Source organism: Heptranchias perlo, chromosome 17, assembly GCF_035084215.1.
Source record: "Heptranchias perlo isolate sHepPer1 chromosome 17, sHepPer1.hap1, whole genome shotgun sequence".
NCBI classification, from domain to species: Eukaryota; Metazoa; Chordata; class Chondrichthyes; order Hexanchiformes; family Hexanchidae; genus Heptranchias; species Heptranchias perlo.
Window position 1 is genome coordinate 29,914,204 of NC_090341.1, and position 19,042 is coordinate 29,933,245.

The following is a 19,042-nucleotide window of genomic DNA, read 5'->3' on the forward strand; positions in this document are numbered from 1 at the left end:
AGGCCCAACCATCATCAGCTGCTTCATCAATGACCTTCCCTCCATCATAAGGTCAGAAGTGGGGATGTTCGCCGATGATTGCACAGTGTTCAGTTCCATTCGCAACCCCTCAAATAATGAAGCAGTCTGAGCCCGCATGCAACAAGACCTAGACAACATCCAGGCTTGGGCCGATAAGTGGCAAGTAACATTTGCGCCAGATAAGTGCCAGGCAATGACCATCTCCAACAAGAGAGAGTCTAACCACCTCCCCTTGACATTCAACGGCATTACCATTGCCGAATCCCCCACCATCAACATCCTGGGGGTCACCATTGACCAGAAACTTAACTGGACCAGCCACATAAATACTGTTGCTACTCTTGCAGGTCAGGGGCTGGGTATTCTGCGGCGAGTGACTCACCACCTGACTCCCCAAAGCCTTTCCACCATCTACAAGGCACAAGTTAGGAGTGTGATGGAATACTCTCCACTTGCCTGGATGAGTGCAGCTCCAACAACACTTAAGAAGCTCGACACCATCCAGAACAAAGCAGCCCGCTTGATTGGCATCCCATCCACCACCCTAAACATTCACTCCCTTCACCACCGGTGCACAGTGGCTGCAGTGTGTACCGTCCACAGGATGCACTGCAGCAACTCGCCAAGGCTTCTTCGACAGCACCTCCCAAACCCACGACCTCTACCACCTCGAAGGACAAGAGCAGCAGGCACATGGGAACACCACCACTTGTACCTTCCCCTCCAAGTCACACACCATCCCGACTTCGAAATATATCGCCGATCCTTCATCTGCGCTGGGTCAAAATCCTGGAACTCCCTTCCTAACAGCACTGTGGGAGAACCTTCACCACACGGACTGCAGCGGTTCAAGAAGGCGGCTTACCACCACTTTCTCAAGGGCAATTAGGGATGGGCAATAAATGCTGGCCTCACCAGCGACGCCCACATCCCAGGAACGAATAAAAAAAAAAGGCCACCCCTCAGCCTTCTCTTTTCTCGAGAATAGAGCCCCAACCTGTTCAGACTTTCTTGATAAGTATCTCTTCTCAGTTCTGATATCATCCTTGTGAATCTTTTTCACCGCACCCCACCTCACACAGCCTCTATATCCTTTCTATAATATGGACCGGAACTGTGTACAGTACTCCAAATGTGGTTTAACCAAGGTTCTATATAACCATATAGTCTATATATAGCCATATATAGATTGGCTAATTTGCATTAACATATATAAAGACAGATTTATAGTGTAGGTCTTTCATCTGTCACACATGAGATGTTGTTGCTAACACTTAAAATGTGTTACTAAATTGTTTTTGATGCAATCGTGTAGTCATTTAAATCATGAGTTCTACTCATAGTGAGGAATTTTAATAAGCTTGCAGAATTCCTTTTTTTCTAAACCTTTTCTCAAAACTTCAGAACAAAACACAATGTAGTTCAGTGTATGAAAGGTGCAAATTGCCATAGTTACTACAGCAAACATTTAATGATTGTTTAATTTTAATGCCTTACTCAAAGCAAAAATTGTCACATGACTGTTAATTTGGACAATCTAGGCCAGTGAGTTCTGTTATAATATTAAGTTATCTTCCAATTAACTTCTACCTCCCAAAATAACTTAATAATTCATTATGAAAATCTGTATTTGATCCTTAGAGAATGTGAGCATTTCTGCACCACTTTAGAATATAGAAATGGAGTAGTTTTTCAGCGAATCCAGACAACACTACACCCCACCCTCACTCATAAGCCTTTGATGTAAGAAATTGTGCCCTTCAAACATTTTATGTCTTATACAGAGCATGCAGTACATACATTACTCTAATGTGTGTGTTTAACATTGTATCCTTTCATCCTACTAAGCACTAAATCAATCGATTGCTATTATAAACGGCAAGTGATTAAAAATATTTAGCTGTAGGATTTAACAGAAGTTCATCATTTCAGGGTTAATGTAATCCTTTGTGAAAGCTGCAGGTCAGGTATGTCGGTGTTATGAACTGCATGTATTTTTTCCTGAAAGCAAGGAAAGTTTGGGTTCTGGGAACTTGAATATTTGGCAATAGTCCAACAGTGTTAAGTTCTTTTTCTCCCCCCTTTCAGTATGCAGCAGCCCACCAGTGAATATGACCGTGCAGCCAGTGAACAGGACTGCCTTACTCGTCACATGGAACAGACCAGAAAATATCTACCACCCTCCTATTATAAACTACTTGATCTCCTATAGCTGGACAAAAGATGAAGGGGAAAAAGAGCAAACTTTCACCAAAAAAAATGATCACAATTTGGTAAGTCTCCCATTGGTCTGTTTCTGTTTGTTTTCAATGAAAATATCCAGTGTTTACAGATAGAATTCCCACATTACAACAGTGACGACACTTCAAAAGAACTTAATTGGCTGTAAAGCATTTTGTGATGTCCTGAGGTCGTGAAAGGCTCTATATAAATGCAACTTCTTTCTATCTGTCCTTCTGTCTTTCAGTCTCTCATTCTGTCTTTTTTTCTTTTTCTTTTCCTTTTCTTTCTTCAACATTCCCTCTTCTTAATTCTTGCTGAGCTATGCCCTCCTGTGAAGCAAAGGGTGCTTTTAACTTACTGCTGAGTTTTTAAGTCTGGTTTCAGGAGAGTGGTGCTACAACAGTCTCCATGCACCACTATCCACAGCCCACAGTGAAATATCGAAACCTCTCGGTGTCATGCACAAATGTACTTACCGCATTAAGTGGCGTAACATTAGAATACAAAGGGAAACAACTGCAATGAGAACACTACTGTAATAAGCTGCAGTGCATTGAAGTCCATCAACCTCTTGCCAACTCTAAGTCTGTAACTTTGAAGCACCAATGGAAGACTTTTAGACCCTAAAAAATTGCATCTACATTGTTGTTGGAACATTGGAGCTATGACTTCCAACTTTAAGCGGTGTTGTTGTCAACAGCTCCAAGTGCCAACTCCAGCAACTGTAACTTTAACTTAAAATAACTTTATCTTCATTTGGAAAAAATCTTTAAATACAGGAAACTCTGAAAAACTAATAAACAGCTTTAAAAAAGCTGAAAACTCAAAAAAGCAACATGCAACTGAAATACAGCCCTGAATAAAGGCAGCTGACTAAGCTAAAATCCTTTATATAACACTGGATTTTTTTTTTATTTGTGCTTGGGATTGCTGACAAGACTGCATTTATTGCCCATTCCTAGTTGCCCAGAGAAGGTGGTGATGTCTTCTACTTGAATTGCTGCAGTTCTTGTGGTGATTGTACTCCCACGATGGTATTAGGTAGGGAATTCCAATGAAAGAATGACAATATATGTGCAAGTCAGGTTCAGCTTGATTTACATCGACTGGTAGCCTGAATCCTCCAAACCTGTGAGCTAACCATTTGGCCCAGATCACTGATATACACTGCTTATCAATGAAGAATGAGGCGGAGGAGATTGCAAGTCAGGTGAAGGTCGCTGGGGGACAAATTATCGGAGACTGTGGTGAAGGAGCGAGTGAATCAGATCCTGGGAAATAAGAGGTAGGATATTCACTGTCTTGTTCAATCTCTGTGCCCCTGGGCCTGGTTAACCTCAGAGCCGAGGAGGAGTGACGGGGGTAAGTTACACTGGGAACTATCAGAAGGATGGAAAAACACACTGCAACTTAATAGAGGGGGAAAAAAAAGTCCCTTGTCCAACAGGTACGAGGTACTTGCTACCTGTATGGATGAGAACAAAAACTGCAGGGAGATGGGCAAACTGACCACGGCACCGTGGTACAGGAGGCCATTCAAGAGGGGGAAGTAAAAGGGAATGTGATAGCGGTAGGGGATTGTATAGTCGGGGGATAGATACTGTTCTCTGCAGCCGTGACCAGGAGCCTTGAAGGCTGTGTTGCCTGCCCGGTGCCAAGGTCAAGGATATCTCCTCATGGCTGGAAAAGAACTTGGAGCATGAGGGGGAGGATCCAGTTGTCGTGGTTCACGTAGGAGGGAGCTAAGCAGAACCTTAAAAGTAATAATCTCTGGATCACTATCTGAGCCATGCGCTAATTGCGGGGGGGTCAAACAGATCAGAGAATTAAATGCGTGGCTCAAAGAGTGGTGTGGGAGACGGGTTTCGATTCATGGGGCACTGGCACTTGTGCTGGGAAAAGAGGGTACTGTTCCAATGGGACGAGCTTCACTTAAACCAGAATGGGACCAGTGTCCTGGCAAATTGAATAACTCTGGTGGTAGATAGGGCTTTGAACTTTTTTTAAAAATGGTGGTGGTGAAGGGTTCAGGTAAGAGTAAATTTATAAATCTAAAGAGAAAAGCCACGGCCATAGAGCAGTATAGCAATTTGGGTAAAGATAAGCAGAGTATGTCAGGAAGGGCAGAAAGTTTAATGGTAATAGTGCATAAGTGAATACGGTCAAATCAGGGAAAAATAGTAAAAAGTTAGAATTAAAAGTGCTTTATCTGAATGCACAAAGCATTCATAACAAGATAGACGAATTAATGGCACAAATAGAGATAAATGGGTTTAATCTAGTAGCCATTACTGCAACATGGTTGCAAGGTGACCAAGGTTGGGAACTAAATATTCCAGGGTACTTGACTTTTCGAAAAGACAGGCAGAGTGGAAAAGGAGGCGGGGGTAGCCCTGATAATAAAGATGAGATAAAGACAGTAGTGAGAAAGGATCTTGACTTAGAAGATCAGGAAATTGAATAAGTATGGGTGGAGATAAGAAATAACAAGGGGCAGAAAACACTGGTGGGAGTAGTTTACAGACCCCCAAGCAGTAGTTATACTGTTGGACAGATTATTAATCAAGAAATAAGAGGAGCTTGTAACAAAGGTAATGCAATAATCTTGGGGGTCTTTAATCTTCATATAGACTGGGCAAATCAAATTGGCAAAAATAGTTTGGAGGACAAGTTCACAGAATGCATTCGAGACAGTTTCCTAGAACAATATGTTGTAGAACCAACCAGGGAACAGGCTATTTTAGATCTTGTCTTGTGTAATGAGACAGGGTTAATTACTGTAAGTAAATGTTTACCAATACTTATCTACTGTCATAGCTGTTAATTTAATTTCCCCATCAACCTTAGCCAACTCTCCCCCCCTCATAATTATGTAATTGGCTTTGTTAAGTTTAAGACTCTAGTTTCGGACTTAAGTACAGGGTTAATTAGTAATCTCATCGTAAGGGATTCTCTGGGGAAGAGTGATCATAATATGATAGAATTTCATATTGAGTCATAAAATCATGTTGACTCATATTATGATTCGCTAAGTGCCCCATTACCACATCCTTAATAATAGATTCCAGCATTTTCCCGAAGACTGATGTCAGGCTAACTGGCCTGTAGTTCCCTGTTTTCTCTCTCCTCCTCTCTTGAATAGTGGTGTTACATTTGCTACCTTCCAATCCATTGGGACCGTTCTAGAATCTAGGGAATTTTGGAAGATCACAATCAATGCATTCACTATCTCTGCAGCCACCCCTTTTCGAACCCTAGGATGTAGGCCATCAGGTCCAGGGGATTTGTCGGCTTTTAGTCCCATTAATTTCTCCAGTACTTTTTCTGTGCTAATATTAATTACTTTAGGTTCCTCAACTTCATTAGACTCTTGGTTCCCTACTATATCTGGTATGTTTGTTGTGTCTTCTACTGTGAAGACAGATACAAAATATTTGTTTAACATCTCTGCCATTTCCATATTCCCCATTATAATTTCTCCCATCTCAACCTCTAAGGGACCCATGTTTACTTTTGCTACTCTCTTCCCTTTTACATACTTGTAGAAGCTCTTACAATCTGTTTTTATATTTCTTGCTAGTTTTCTATTTTCTATTTTCTCCCTCTATCAATTTTTTGGTCATCCTTTCAAAATTCTCACCAAATATACATTCCATTGAGGAATAAAAACACCACGGGAAAAGTGATCCATCCGTGGCTAACTAAAGAAGTTAAGGATAGTATTAGATTAAAAGAAGAGGCTTATAATATTGCCAAGAAGAGTCATAAGCCTGAGGATTGGGAGAGTTTTAGAAACCAGCAAAGGATGACCAAAAAAGTCTAGAACTAGGGGGCATAGTCTCAGGTTAAGGGGTCAGTCATTTAGGACTGAGATGAGGAGAAATTTCTTCACTCAGAGGGCTGTGAATCTTTGGAATTCTCTATCCCAGAGGGATGTGGATGCTCAGTCATTGAGTATATTCGAGACTGAGATCGATAGATTTTTGGACTCCAAGGGAGGATCGGGCGGGAAAGTGCAGTTGAGGTCAAAGATCAGCCATGATCTTATTGAATGGCAGAGCAGGCTCGAGGGGCCGTATGGCCTACTCCTGCTCCTATTTCTTATGATCTTATAAGTATTTAGTTTGTTGGTGTTTTTAGTGGTTAGTGTTTTCATTAGTGGTTAGTTTTTTTTAGTGGTTAGAGTTTTAGTGTTAGCTAAACAGTTAAATAGCCTTAAAGCTAAACAAACAGTTTTAAATAACTGTTAGCTAACATGGCAGAACAGCTGAAGCCCATCGCATGCACATGTTGTACCATGTGTGAACTCCAGAACACTCTATTTTGGTTCAAGTTAAGGAACAGAAAAGGAGCTATTACATTGCTGGGTGTTTACTATAGACCCTCGAATAGTGAGAAGGAGATAGAGGAACAAATCTGTAGGCAAATTTCAGAGAAATGTAAAAATAATAGAGCAGTAGCAGTAGGGGACTTCAATTACCCCAATATGGACTGGATGAAAAAAAAGTGTAAAGGGCAAGGAGGATGAAGAATTCCTAAAATGTGTTCAGGGGAACTTTCTTAATCAGTACATTTCTAGCCCAACGAGGAAGGAAACAGTGCTGGATCTAGTTCTAGAGAATGAAGCAGGGCAAGTGGAGTGTGTTTCAGTGGGAAAACATCTGGGTAACAGTGATCATAATCGAGTTACATCGAAACTACAGCACAGAAACAGGCCATTCAGCCAAACTGGCCTGTGCCGGCATTTATGCTTCACATGAGCATCCTCCCTCCCTATTTCATCTAACCCTATTAGCTGTTCCTTTTTCCCTTATGTGCTTATCTGGTTTCCCCTTAAATGCATCTATGCTATTTGTCTTAACTACTCCTTATGGTAGCGCGTTCCACATTCTTACCACTCTTTGGGGAAAGAAATTTCTCCTGAATTCCCTATTGGATTTATTGGCGACTATTTTATATTTATGACCTCTGGTTTTGGACTCACCCACAAGTGGAAACATTTTCTCTACGTCTACCCTATCAAACTCTTTCATTATCTTCACCCCTTGGCCTTCTCTTTTCTAGAGAGAAGATCCCCAGCCTGTTCAGCCTTTCCTGATGAGTATATCCTCTGAACTCTGGTATCATCCTTGTGAATCTTTTTTGTACCCTCTCCAATGCCTCTATATCCTTTCTATATTCTGGAGACCAGAACTGTGGTCTAACCATGGTTCTGTACAAGTTTAAAATAACTTCTCTGCTTTTCAATTCTATTCCTTTCCGTTTTGTAGCCAACTTGTTATCCATTCTGCTACGGGTCCCTGACTCCACATGCTCTGACATTAGTCATGAGCCTACAATGCAGTACCTTGTCGAAGGCCTTTTTAAAATCTAAATATATTACATCTACTGCATTACCCTTGTCTACTCTTTCTGTTACTTCTTCAAAGAATTCAATACGGTTGGTCAAACATGACTTTCCCTTCTGAAATCCATGCTGACTACTCTTCATTATATTTTCGTTCTCTAGATATTTTTCTATTACATCTTTGAGTAAAGATTCCATTATTTTTCCTAACAACAACGTTAAGCTAAGTGATCTGTCGTCCCCTGGATTTGTTCTATCTCCTTTTTTTAAATATAGGAATAACATTAGTTGTCCGCCAGTCCTCTGGCACTATTCCCTTTTCTAAAGAATTTTTATACCATGTACTGGTGGCTCTGCTGTCTCCTCCCTAACTTCTTTTAATATTTGCAGATGCAATCCATCTGGACCAGGGATTTTATCTTCTCTAACTTTGATTAGTTTAACAATTATCCTCCCCCCCTTTCTACCTTAAATGTTTTTGTGTCTTTTTAATCTCTTCTTCTAATGTTATGCCTACCTTGTTGGTCTCCTTGGTAAATACTGAAGCAAAGTAACTATTCAATCTTTCTGCCATTTCACTGTTATTACCTGTGAGTTTATCTTGTGCATCCCTTAGTGGCCCTATCCCTATTCTGATTTTTCTTTTGTTATTTATGTGTCTATAGAATACTTTATTTCTTTTTATATTCCTCGATAATTTAATTTCGTAGTTCCTCTTTGCTTTACTAATTGTTTTTTTTACTTCTTTCCTAACCTCTTCGTATTCCCTTTTGTAATCTTCTCTTTTACTGCCTATGTACTTAGAGTATGCCTTTTTCTTTAGTTTCAATTTTACCGTTGTCTCTTTAGTCACCCATAGAGTTTCATTATTGGTGAGTTTGTTAGAGGAATATATTTCTCCTGAAGTCTATTGATCACCATTTTAAATATTGCCCACTGCTGCTCTCTTTCTCTGTCCATCAATTTTTTCCCCGTATTTTTCCCTTGTTCCATTCTTATCCCCTCAAAATTAGCTTTTTTCCAATCTATTACTTTGATCTTTGTCTTACTGCTGTCTTTCTCAATCATTATTTTAAACCGTATTTTATGACAGCTATTGCCTAGATATTCCCCTACGCTTACTTCACTTATCTGCTCTGGTTCATTTCCCATTATTAGACCAAGCAGTGTTTCCTCTATTGTGGGCTTCTCACATACTGGGTAAGAAACGAGTCCTGTACATACTGTAAAAATTCCATTCCCTTTTCCCCTTTCCCTACCTCCTTGTCAGTTTATTTGGGGATAGTTGAAACCTCCCATGGTTATTATTCAATGCTTTTTACTCATTTCATAGATTTGTCTACATAATTCATCCTCCACTTCCCTTCCACTATTAGGTGGTCTGTAGAATATACCTGTTAACGTGATCGATCTCTTGTTATCCTTTGCTCAATCCATATTGATTCTGTTTCTATCTTAATGTTACTTATGCACCTTTTTCCTATTGCCCATTACGTTGTCTCTGATTAGTACAGCTACCCACCGCCCCCACCTTCCTTCCCCATAATATAATTAGGTTTAAAGTAGTTACGGAAAGGGACAAAGAAAAATCAACGGTGAAAATACCCAACTGGAAGAGAGCCAATTTCAGTGATTTAAGAAGGGATCCAGTACAGGTGGACTGGAAACAAAGATTGGCCAAGAAAACAGTAAATGAGCAATGGCAGGCCTTCAAGGCAGAGATAGTTCGAGTACAAACCAAGCATATTGCCATTAGGAGGAAAGATAGGGCATCAAAAGCTAGAGCTCCCTGGATGATACAGGAAATAGAGATTAAAATAAAGCAGGAAAAGGAGGTTTATGACAAATGTCAGGTAGCGAATACAGTAGATAACCAGGCAGAATACAGAGGTTGCAGGGGGAAATTGAAAAAGGATATAAGAAGGGTAAAGAGAGAATATGAGATAAGATTAGTGGAAAACATAAAAGGGAACCTAAAAATCTTTTATAAACAAATAAAAAGTAGAAGAGTAATTAAAAGAATGGTGGGGCCGATTAGGGACAAAAAAGGAAATCTTCTTGTGGAAGCAGAAGAAGTGACTGGGATACTGAATGAGTACTTTGCTTCAGTCTTCACAAAAGAAAAGGATGAAGTTAATGTCACAGTAGAGGAGGGGGGAGTAGAGATATTGGACAGGATAAAAATAGATAGAAAGGAGGTGCTAAATAGGTTGGTATCACTCAAAGTTAGCAAGTCACCTGGTCCAGACGGGATGCAGCCTAGGTTGCTTAGGGAAGCTAGGAGGGAGATAGCAGAACGTCTGACCACAATCTTTCAATCCTCTTTGCATATGGGAGTGGTGCCAGAAGATTGGAGGATTGCATATGTTCTACCTCTATTCAAAAAAGGGGAGAAGGATAAACCTGGAACTTCAGGCCAATCAGTCTAACGTCGGTAGTGGGAAAACTACTGGAGACCATTGTCAGGGACAAAATTAATTCTCACTTGGAGGACCATGGATTTGTTAAAGGCAAGTCGTGTCAAACTAACCTGATGAGTTCTTTGAAGAAGTTTCAGAGAGGGTTGATGAAGGTAGTGCAGTAGATGTATATATGGACTTTCAAAAGGCATTTGATAAAGTACCACATAACAGATTTATTTGGAAAATAGAAGCACATGGGACTAAAGGGACGGTGGTAACTTGAGTACATTATTGGCTAAGGGATGGGAGGCAGAGAGTAGTGGTGAACAGATGTTTTTCTGACCATTAGAGAAGTATGCAGTGGGGTCCCCCAGGGGTCTGCATTAGGACCATTGCTTTTCTTGTTATATATAAATGATCTGGACTTGGGTATAGGGAGTACAGTTTCAAAGTTTGCGGATGATACAAAACTTGGTAACGTAGTAAATAGTGAGCAGGATAATAGCAGACTTCAGGAGGACATAGACAGACTGGTGAAATGGACAGACACATGGCAGATGCAATTTAATATGGATAAGTGTGAAATGATGCATTTTGGGAGGAACAACATGGAGAGGCAGTATAATCTAAATGGTACTATTTTCAGGGGGTGCAAGAGCAGAGGGACCTGGGGGTGCATATTCACAAATCTTTGAAGGTGGCAGGGCAAGTTGATAAGGCAGTTAAGAAAGCGTATGTGATACTTGGCTTTGTAAATAGAGGCATTGAATACAAAAACAAATAAGTTATGCTAAACCTTTACAAATCACTGGTTAGGTCTCAGCTGGGGTATTGTGTACAATTCTGGGCACCACACTTTAGGAAGGATGACAAGGCCTTGGAGAGGTTAGAGAGGAGGTTTACCAGGATGATACCAGGGATGAGGGACTTCAGTTTTGTGGAGAGATTGGAGAAGCTGGGATTGTTCTCCTTAGAGCTGAGAAGATTAAGGGGAGATCAAATGGAGGTATTCAAAATTATAAGGGGTGTTGATAGAGCAAGTTGGGAGAAACTTTCCTTTGGCAAGTGGGTCAGTAACTGGAGGTGATAGATTTAAAATAATTGGCAAAAAAACTAGAAGGCAATTTTTTTTTGATTCATTCATGGGATGTGGGTGTCGCTGGCAAGGCCAGCATTTATTCCCCATCCCTAATTGCCCATGTGAAGGCGGTGGTGAGCCGCCGCCAAGAACCGCTGCAGTCTGTGTGGTGAAGGTACTCCCCCAGTGCTATTAGGTAGAGAGTTCCAGGATTTTGACCCAGCACCAATGAAGGAACGGTGATATATTTCCAAGTCAGGATGGCGTGTGACTTGGAGGGGAACGTGCAGGTGGTGTTGTTCCCACGCGCCTTGTCCTTCTAGGGGATAGAGTTCGTGGGTTTGGGAAGTGCTGTCGAAGAAGCCTTGGAAAGTTGTTGCAGTGTATCTTGTAGATGGTACACACTGCAGCCATAGTGGAGAGAGTGAATGTTTAAGGTGGTGGATGGGGTGCCAATCAAGCGGGCAGCATGAGGAGAAATTTTTTCACAGAGGGTTGTTAAGACCTGGAATGCACTATCTGAAAGGGTGGTGAAAGCAGATTCCATAGGAATTTTCAAAATGTATTTGAAGAGGACTGATTTGCAGGTTTATAGGGAAAAAGCTGGGGATTGGGACGAAATTGGTCAGCTCTCTCAAAGAGCCGGCCAAGGCACGGCAGGCCAAAAGGCCTCCTTCTGTGCTATACGATTTCTATGATTCTACACTGATATTGCTTTGATTTGATAAAGAGTTCAGAGTCAAGTATTGCCTGCTGCAGAAATATCATTAATTTCTTCAGGAACAAAATATCATCAGTAAGGGGAAACAGACTATACCTCAGCTAATTACACAACAATACAGGCCATTTTCTGTGGGAATAATGAAATAATTAGAAAATGAGCAATTAAATTTACTTAGACTAATTAACTAATAGCACAGACTAATAAGAGGGTACATGAATAATGGTGTCATTGTATTGTTATAACTGCAGGTTAGCTACATGAGTTAGTTGTCAGTCACCATCATAAACAGAGTGGCCATAGTGCCTGAATACTTGCCATCACAGTCTTGCATCTGCCAGCTTCTACAACTATCTGTCTATTGACACTCTTCCATTCACAGTCCCACTATTTCAGTTTTGACTTTCTGTGTGGTCTTTTACCAAGTGGAAACATTAGTTAAATCAAAGGGTAAAACTTTTTTTTAATGAAGTGTTTTCAATAATGAGCACAAATGTTTGTCAAAAATACATCAAAGAATTTAAAAATGAGCTAACTGCACAGAATGATTCATAAGAAAGTTGCCTGTGTAAAATTAAATGCAAAATGTGTTGCACAGAGGGAACAAATTTTATTCTTTGACATTTTCGAAGTATGTATGTCATGGGATAATGGAGAGGAAGGAACAATTTATGTTGTAATGTGATTGGCCTGTGAACAATTCCTTTTTATTTGACAATTCTTAATTAGTGGTTCTGTAGCACAGCACACCAATGAACTGACTTATTACCATAGAGTTGTAGATTGTGGCCTAAGATTTCTTTTTTAGTAAATTCATGGTGTCATTTGAAGAAGGGAGAAATGCTGAGTCACTACTTGCCTAAAGATGGCAGAAACATGGCAGTCTCAGTGATTCTGACTGGTTCAGGGAGATGTTACAGATAAATGCAAGGTGTTACAGATAAATGCAAGGTGTTACAGATAAATGCAAGATGTTACATGTTGGAAGAAGAAAAATGGGGAATGTACTTGTTCAGTGGACAATATTGAATTAGCTAGAGGAGATGCTGAAAGAGAACTGGGAGTGATAGTTGACTCAACACTTACATTATAACTATGATCCTTAACGGGTTCGTGGTTGTACTTATACTTCTGCATAGTCCTGTTGGTAACGTCACATTTGATGGCAAAATGACCAGTCTCACAGTAACTTTGTGGTCCCCATTTGGTGAGCGTTCTAAATCACAATGTTGATTTGGAACTTGCATGGAACTTTGTCCCAGTTGATGTCGGAGGTTAGAACTCTCCAGTAAAAAATAAAAATCGCAAGTGATAATAATTGTAGATATTTTTGATGGGATGAGGACTGGGAAAAAAACACCCAGCAGTGTGCTGAAATTGACTGCTGCTGGCAATCAGTTCGCCTCTGAATCAGAAGGTTGTGGGTTCAAGTCCCACTCCAGAGACTTGAGTGCATTATCTAGGCTGACACTTCACTGCAGTACTGTGAGAATCCTGCACTGTCAGAGGTGCCTTCTTTCGGGTGAGACGTGAAACCGAGGACCCGCCTGCCCCCTCAGGTGGACGTAAAAGATCCCATGGTACTATTTTGAAGAAGAGCAGGGGAGTTCACCCCTGTCCAATATTTACCCCTCAACCAACATCACTAAAACAGATTATTTGATCATTTATCTCATTGATGTTTGTGAGACCTTGCTGTGCGCAAATTAGCTGCCATGTTTCCTACTTTACTACTTTACAATACTAAACGTACCTCATTGGCTGTGAAGTGCTGTGAGATGTCCTGAGTTCGTGAAAAGTGCTATATAAATGCAAGTTCTTTCTTTCTTTAGCGGCCCACTCATTAAAGTGTGCATTCTGAGGAACTGGGCAAACAAAAGGTCCATTGTGACCCAGACTGGGTACTTGGGCATTAATTTGATTTATTTAATTAACCAATGTGCCAAGTTGAAGGCTCAATGCTCTGACTCAATCGGTGAGTTTGGATCCCATTTACGGGAGGTGGAAACCCATGAAGATGAGGAGACAACTGTGGTTGAGTTAGCACATATGGAAATGCAGGATTTTGGACCATGCCGGTGTTCTCTAACTCCGTACACGGATGACAGTAGTGTCTCTGAGGGCAGTAACAACGGCAATGTTTAGAAGATACAACGTTGAGAATGTAATCATTCATCTGAAAGGTGATAAAATCCCTTCAGTGAAAATATTAGTTAAAATGTCCAGCGCAGAAGTGATTAATTTTTATCCTACTGTGGCAATATTTGGTTCGTATCTCCAAATAAGACATTTTCTGCAGCATTTTATAACTATTTGTGTTGAATATGGTAAAATGAGTGGATACCAATCAATAGTTTGTCACTTTGTTAAACTTATACCTAGAAAGACCAAAGCATTCCCCTGTCAAGCTTGTTTGGAGGCTTTTTTTGACTAACGCTGTACTTAGCTGGCATTTAAGGCATAAGCATCCTGCCTTTTATAACAGTAAGAGAATTGGAAAAGTGGAGTCTAAGAAGGACCAATTTGATATGGTCTGAGGAAGACATTCACAGATTATGACAATTGAAATAGAATTTACAGATATATGGAATATAAATGTGTTTATAGCCAACAATCTAGGCATGAAGATAAACAAGCAGGTATCCAATAAACCTTGAAGCCCCGCAGAGTCCTACATAACTCCAAGGCAAGTGGCCTTTGAATAATGGAGAAACAGCAGGTTATTTATCTTCGAGAATTTTAGATTGTTTTTGGGGGCTATAATTGATTGATGGGTAGGATTGAAGGAAGACCAATGAGATGAGAAATTGGAAGCATGCACCAATAATTTAGATGGGGCATCTCTAAAATCAGCACAGAAATTGGAATAACTCAAAACATACATGATCCTAAAATTTTATTTTTATTTAACTCTTTCTGCGGTTTCACAGAATACCCTAATAAAGTTAGACAGGAAGAACAAAATGGCTATCAAGTAATTTTTTCACCTACCATATGACATCACAGATGGTTTCTTATATGAAAGAAATAGAGATGGGTAGACTGTGTTTGCCTAAGACTGAAATTCCCATTGCCGTCAATGGGGAACTTCAGGATGCTATTATCAAATGATCTTTCAGATATAGAGCGGTTGGGAGTAAAGATTACATCAAATAGGGAAGTCTGGGTGAATTGAAAGCAATTGAAGCTAATACTGATAAAACTGCTTGCAGGAAGATAGCACAAGGTATGGAACTTTCTGAAAATTGGATAGATACAGATAGTGATGTATTGCAATCTGTTACATTTTAATGTAACAAAACAAAACAGCACGAAGCAGCATTTCAGCCACTAATTCCAATAAATTCTACAAGAAACAGTCTCAGTCCTTCCTGTATATCCCTATTTCTTAAGTCCTTCTTATATTTGGGAATTTGTTAGCTTAGGTAACACTTAATTGAATTCCTAAATTCATTTTTATTTTTAATTGACATTGTATTTTTTTTTCAACTTCATTACATTTGTGTACACAGAAAATTCAGGAATACAAAGTGTCATTGTCCTTTTTCCTCAGGCACTATCCTGTGGGCTGTCATACCGCGTAATAGAATCAGATTTCATCTATTCATTATAGTTCAAGGTCTCTTTCGTTCATTTCCATTTCTGTTTTCAATTTCTTCAAAAAATATTGTTATCTGGGTTACATTAATAGATGATGCATTTTATGAAATCTTGCAGGAATCAATCAAAATGTAGTCAAGGCTATGATATATTGCCGTGTTCCCCATTGTCATAACTGGCTATTCTTGAAAAGATGCTTATCTAAATTAAATCAAGAAGTAGCAGCATATATCACGTGTGAAGATGGTAGCAGAAAGAACACCATCTTGTTAACTTTTCATTATTTATCCTGGAAGAAATTTGATGAATTGATTTGCGTGGAGCAAACTATGGCATCAAGTAACGGTTAATATTAAACGTTCTATTATGGACCCAGGTGAAAAACAATGCCTTAATTCATGCACTCTTATTGTATAGTTCACCATCACTAAAGGCAAAACTTTAAGTCCTCTTTGAACTAAATACGATTTGGTTGTTATTACACAAGCAAGCAGTTTAACAAAGAAAACTAAAACAAAGGGTTTTGTTTTGGAGTGTTGCAAGCCTTTTAGGTTGTAACTGATTAGTGTGTAATGGAATTAGTCAGTTGGGCGAGATAGAATTTAGCAGCTTGCTGTGTGTGATCATGATGTACCATCGTGGAGAAGCTGGACTATCTTGGTGATGTGCTTCTTGTGCCAGGCTCTAAAATTGCCCATTGTTCCATAATGGGGAGAAGATTGATGAGCCCGAGATTTTATTCTAAGACCTTTTTTAACTAGTTACTTTTCTAAACAGAACTCACATTGGGAAGGCATTTGATAAAGTCCCACATAAGAGATTGTTAGCCATGACAGAAGCCCATGGAATAGAGGGAAAAGTACGGACTTGGTTAGGAAGTTGGCTGAGCGAAAGGCGACAGAGAGTAGGGATAATGGGGAGGTACTTACATTGGCAGGATGTGACTAGTGGAGTCCCGCAGGGATCTGTCTTGGGGCCTCAATTATTCACAATATTTATTAACGGCTTAGATGAAGGCATAGAAAGTCTCATATCTAAGTTTGCCAATGACACAAAGATTGGTGGCATTGTAAGCAGTGCAGATGAAAACATAAAATTACAAAGGGATATTGATAGATTCGGTGAATAGGCAAAACTGTGGCAAATGGAATTCAATGTAGGCAAATGTGAGGGCATCCACTTTGGATCAAAAAAGGATAGAACAGGGTACTTTCTAAATGGTAAAAAGTTAAAAACAGTGGATGTCCAAAGGGACTTAGGGGTACAGGTACATAGATCATTGAAGTGTCATGAACAGGTGCAGAAAATAATCAATAAGGCTAATGGAATGCTGGCCTTCATATCGAGAGGACTAGAGTACAAGGGGGCAGAAATTATGCTGCAGCAATACAAAACCCTGGTTAGACTGCACCTGGAGTACTGTGAGCAGTTCTGGGCACCGGATGTTCAGAAGGACATACTGGCCTTGGAGGGAGTGCAGCACAGGTTTACTAAAATGATACCCAGACTTCAAGGGCTAAGTTACGAGGTGCGATTACACAAATTGGGGTTGTATTCTCGAGTTTAGAAGGTTAAGGGGTGATCTGATCGAAGTTTATAAGATATTAAGAGGATCAGATAGGGTGAATAGAGAGAAACTATTTCCGCTGGTTGGGGATCCTAGGAGTAGGGGGCACAGTCTAAAAATTAGAGCCAGACCTTTCAGGAGTGAGATTAGAAAACATTTCTACACACAAAGGGTGGTAGAAGTTTGGAACTCTCTTCTAGCTAGCTCAATTGCTAATTTTAAATCTAAAAGAGATAGCTTTTTGCCAACCAAAGGTATTAAGGGATATGGGCCAAAGGCAGGAATATGGAGTTAGATCACAGATCAGCCATGATCTTACCAAATGACGGAACGGGCTCGAGGGGCTGAATGGTCTACTTCTGTTCCCATGTTCCTACATTGATGAACTACCTAGAACACATAGGGTGGAATTTATCCCCCCATGATGGGTGAGACAATGGCGTGGGGTAGGTTAAAATTGCAAAAATCTTAAACTTGACCCCAGCCTGCCATGAATGCGTCCACTTCTGGTTTAATCGAGGCAGGTTTGGGTGCGGCCAAGTAACCCGCTCTGGAGAGGCAGGACCATCATTATAATATGTTACTGAGGGTTCTTTCATGAGATTTTGAAAGTAATTTGACTTTAATGTCTCCTGCATGGGTTTCCCAGGGCTCGGGAAACTCGGCAGTAAAAGGAGGCGAGATTGATCATCACTTCATGGGTAGGGTTAAAGGTCAGGTGTCCTGATATGAATAAAGGCTCATTGCTCACAGCTGCTTTCAGTTCCCGCTGGGAAATGGTTTGGAGAGAGTACTTGTTGTAAGAGATATAGTTGTAAAGTTTGGAGGTGTCCACACACAGAACATCAGGATGAGTGGTGCCATGGCTGCTTAGATTGGACAGGTGGTCGCAGACATCTGCAGCCTCCGAGAAGAAGAGCTGCTCCATGCTGGACCTGGTGGCCATGCATTACCAGTGGCTGTGAAAGTCACCTCTGCCCTCAATTTTTTTGCCTCTGGTTCCTTCCAGGGAGCTACTGGAGGCATATCGAGGGTCTCCTAGTCAGCTGCACTTCAATGCATAAGGCAGGTAACGGATGGATTGTTTGCCAGGGCTGCAAGTAATGTAAACTTCCCCCGTGAAGACAATTGCCAAGATGAGCAGGCACTCGGGTTTGCGTCACTGGCTGGCTTAGTGCGGTAGCATAGTGGTTATGTTACTGGGCTAGTAATCCAGAGGCCTGGACTAAAATCCAGAGTCATGAGTTCAAATCCCGCCACGGCAGCTGGCGAATTTAAATTCAATTAATTAATTAAAAAATTCAATTAATTAAATAAAATCTGGAATTAAAATACTAGTATCAGTAATGATGGCCATGAAACTACCGGATTGTCGTAAAAACCCATCTGGTTCACTAATGTCCTTTAGGGAAGGAAACCTGCCGTCCTTACCCGGTCTGGTCTATATGTGACTCCAGACCCACAGCAATGTGGTTGATTCTTAATTGCCCTCTGAAATGGCCTAGCAAGCCACTCAGTTGTAAAATCTCACTACGAAAAGTCAGAATAAGAATAAAACCGGAAGGCCCACCCGGCATCGGACCACTAGGCACCGGACACGACAACGGCAAAACACCAAGCCCAGTCGACCCTGCAAGGTCCTCCTTACTAACATCTGGGGACTTGTGCCAAAATTGGGAGAGCTGTCCCACAGACTAGTCAAGCAACAGCCTGACATAGCCATACTCACAGAATCATACCTTTCAGCCAATGTCCCAGACTCTTCCATCACCATCCCTGGGTATGTCCTGTCCCACCGGCAGGACAGACCCACCAGAGGTGGCGGTACAGTGATATACAGTCAGGAGGGAGTGGCCCTGGGAGTCCTCAACATTGACTCTGGACCCCATGAAATCTCATGGCATCAGGTCAAACATGGGCAAGGAAACCTCCTGCTGATTACCACCTACCGTCCTCCCTCAGCTGATGAATCAGTCCTCCTCCATGTTGAGCACCACTTGGAGGAAGCACTGAGGGTAGCAAGGGCACAAAATGTACTCTGGGTGGGGGACTTCAATGTCCATCACCAAGAGTGGCTCGGTAG

The 19,042-nt window shown here is 40.8% G+C and overlaps 1 protein-coding gene across 2 annotated transcripts in view; it reads left to right on the forward strand.

Moving 5' to 3' along the window:
* LOC137334222 (receptor-type tyrosine-protein phosphatase gamma-like) overlaps positions 1-19,042 on the forward strand; it is a 549,824-nt gene that overhangs the window by 382,786 nt on the left and 147,996 nt on the right. For both annotated transcript variants that reach the window (XM_067998832.1, XM_067998831.1), the window contains exon 9: positions 2,110-2,294. In XM_067998832.1, the coding sequence (XP_067854933.1) occupies positions 2,110-2,294 (185 nt within the window). The remainder of the gene's footprint in view (positions 1-2,109; positions 2,295-19,042) is intronic.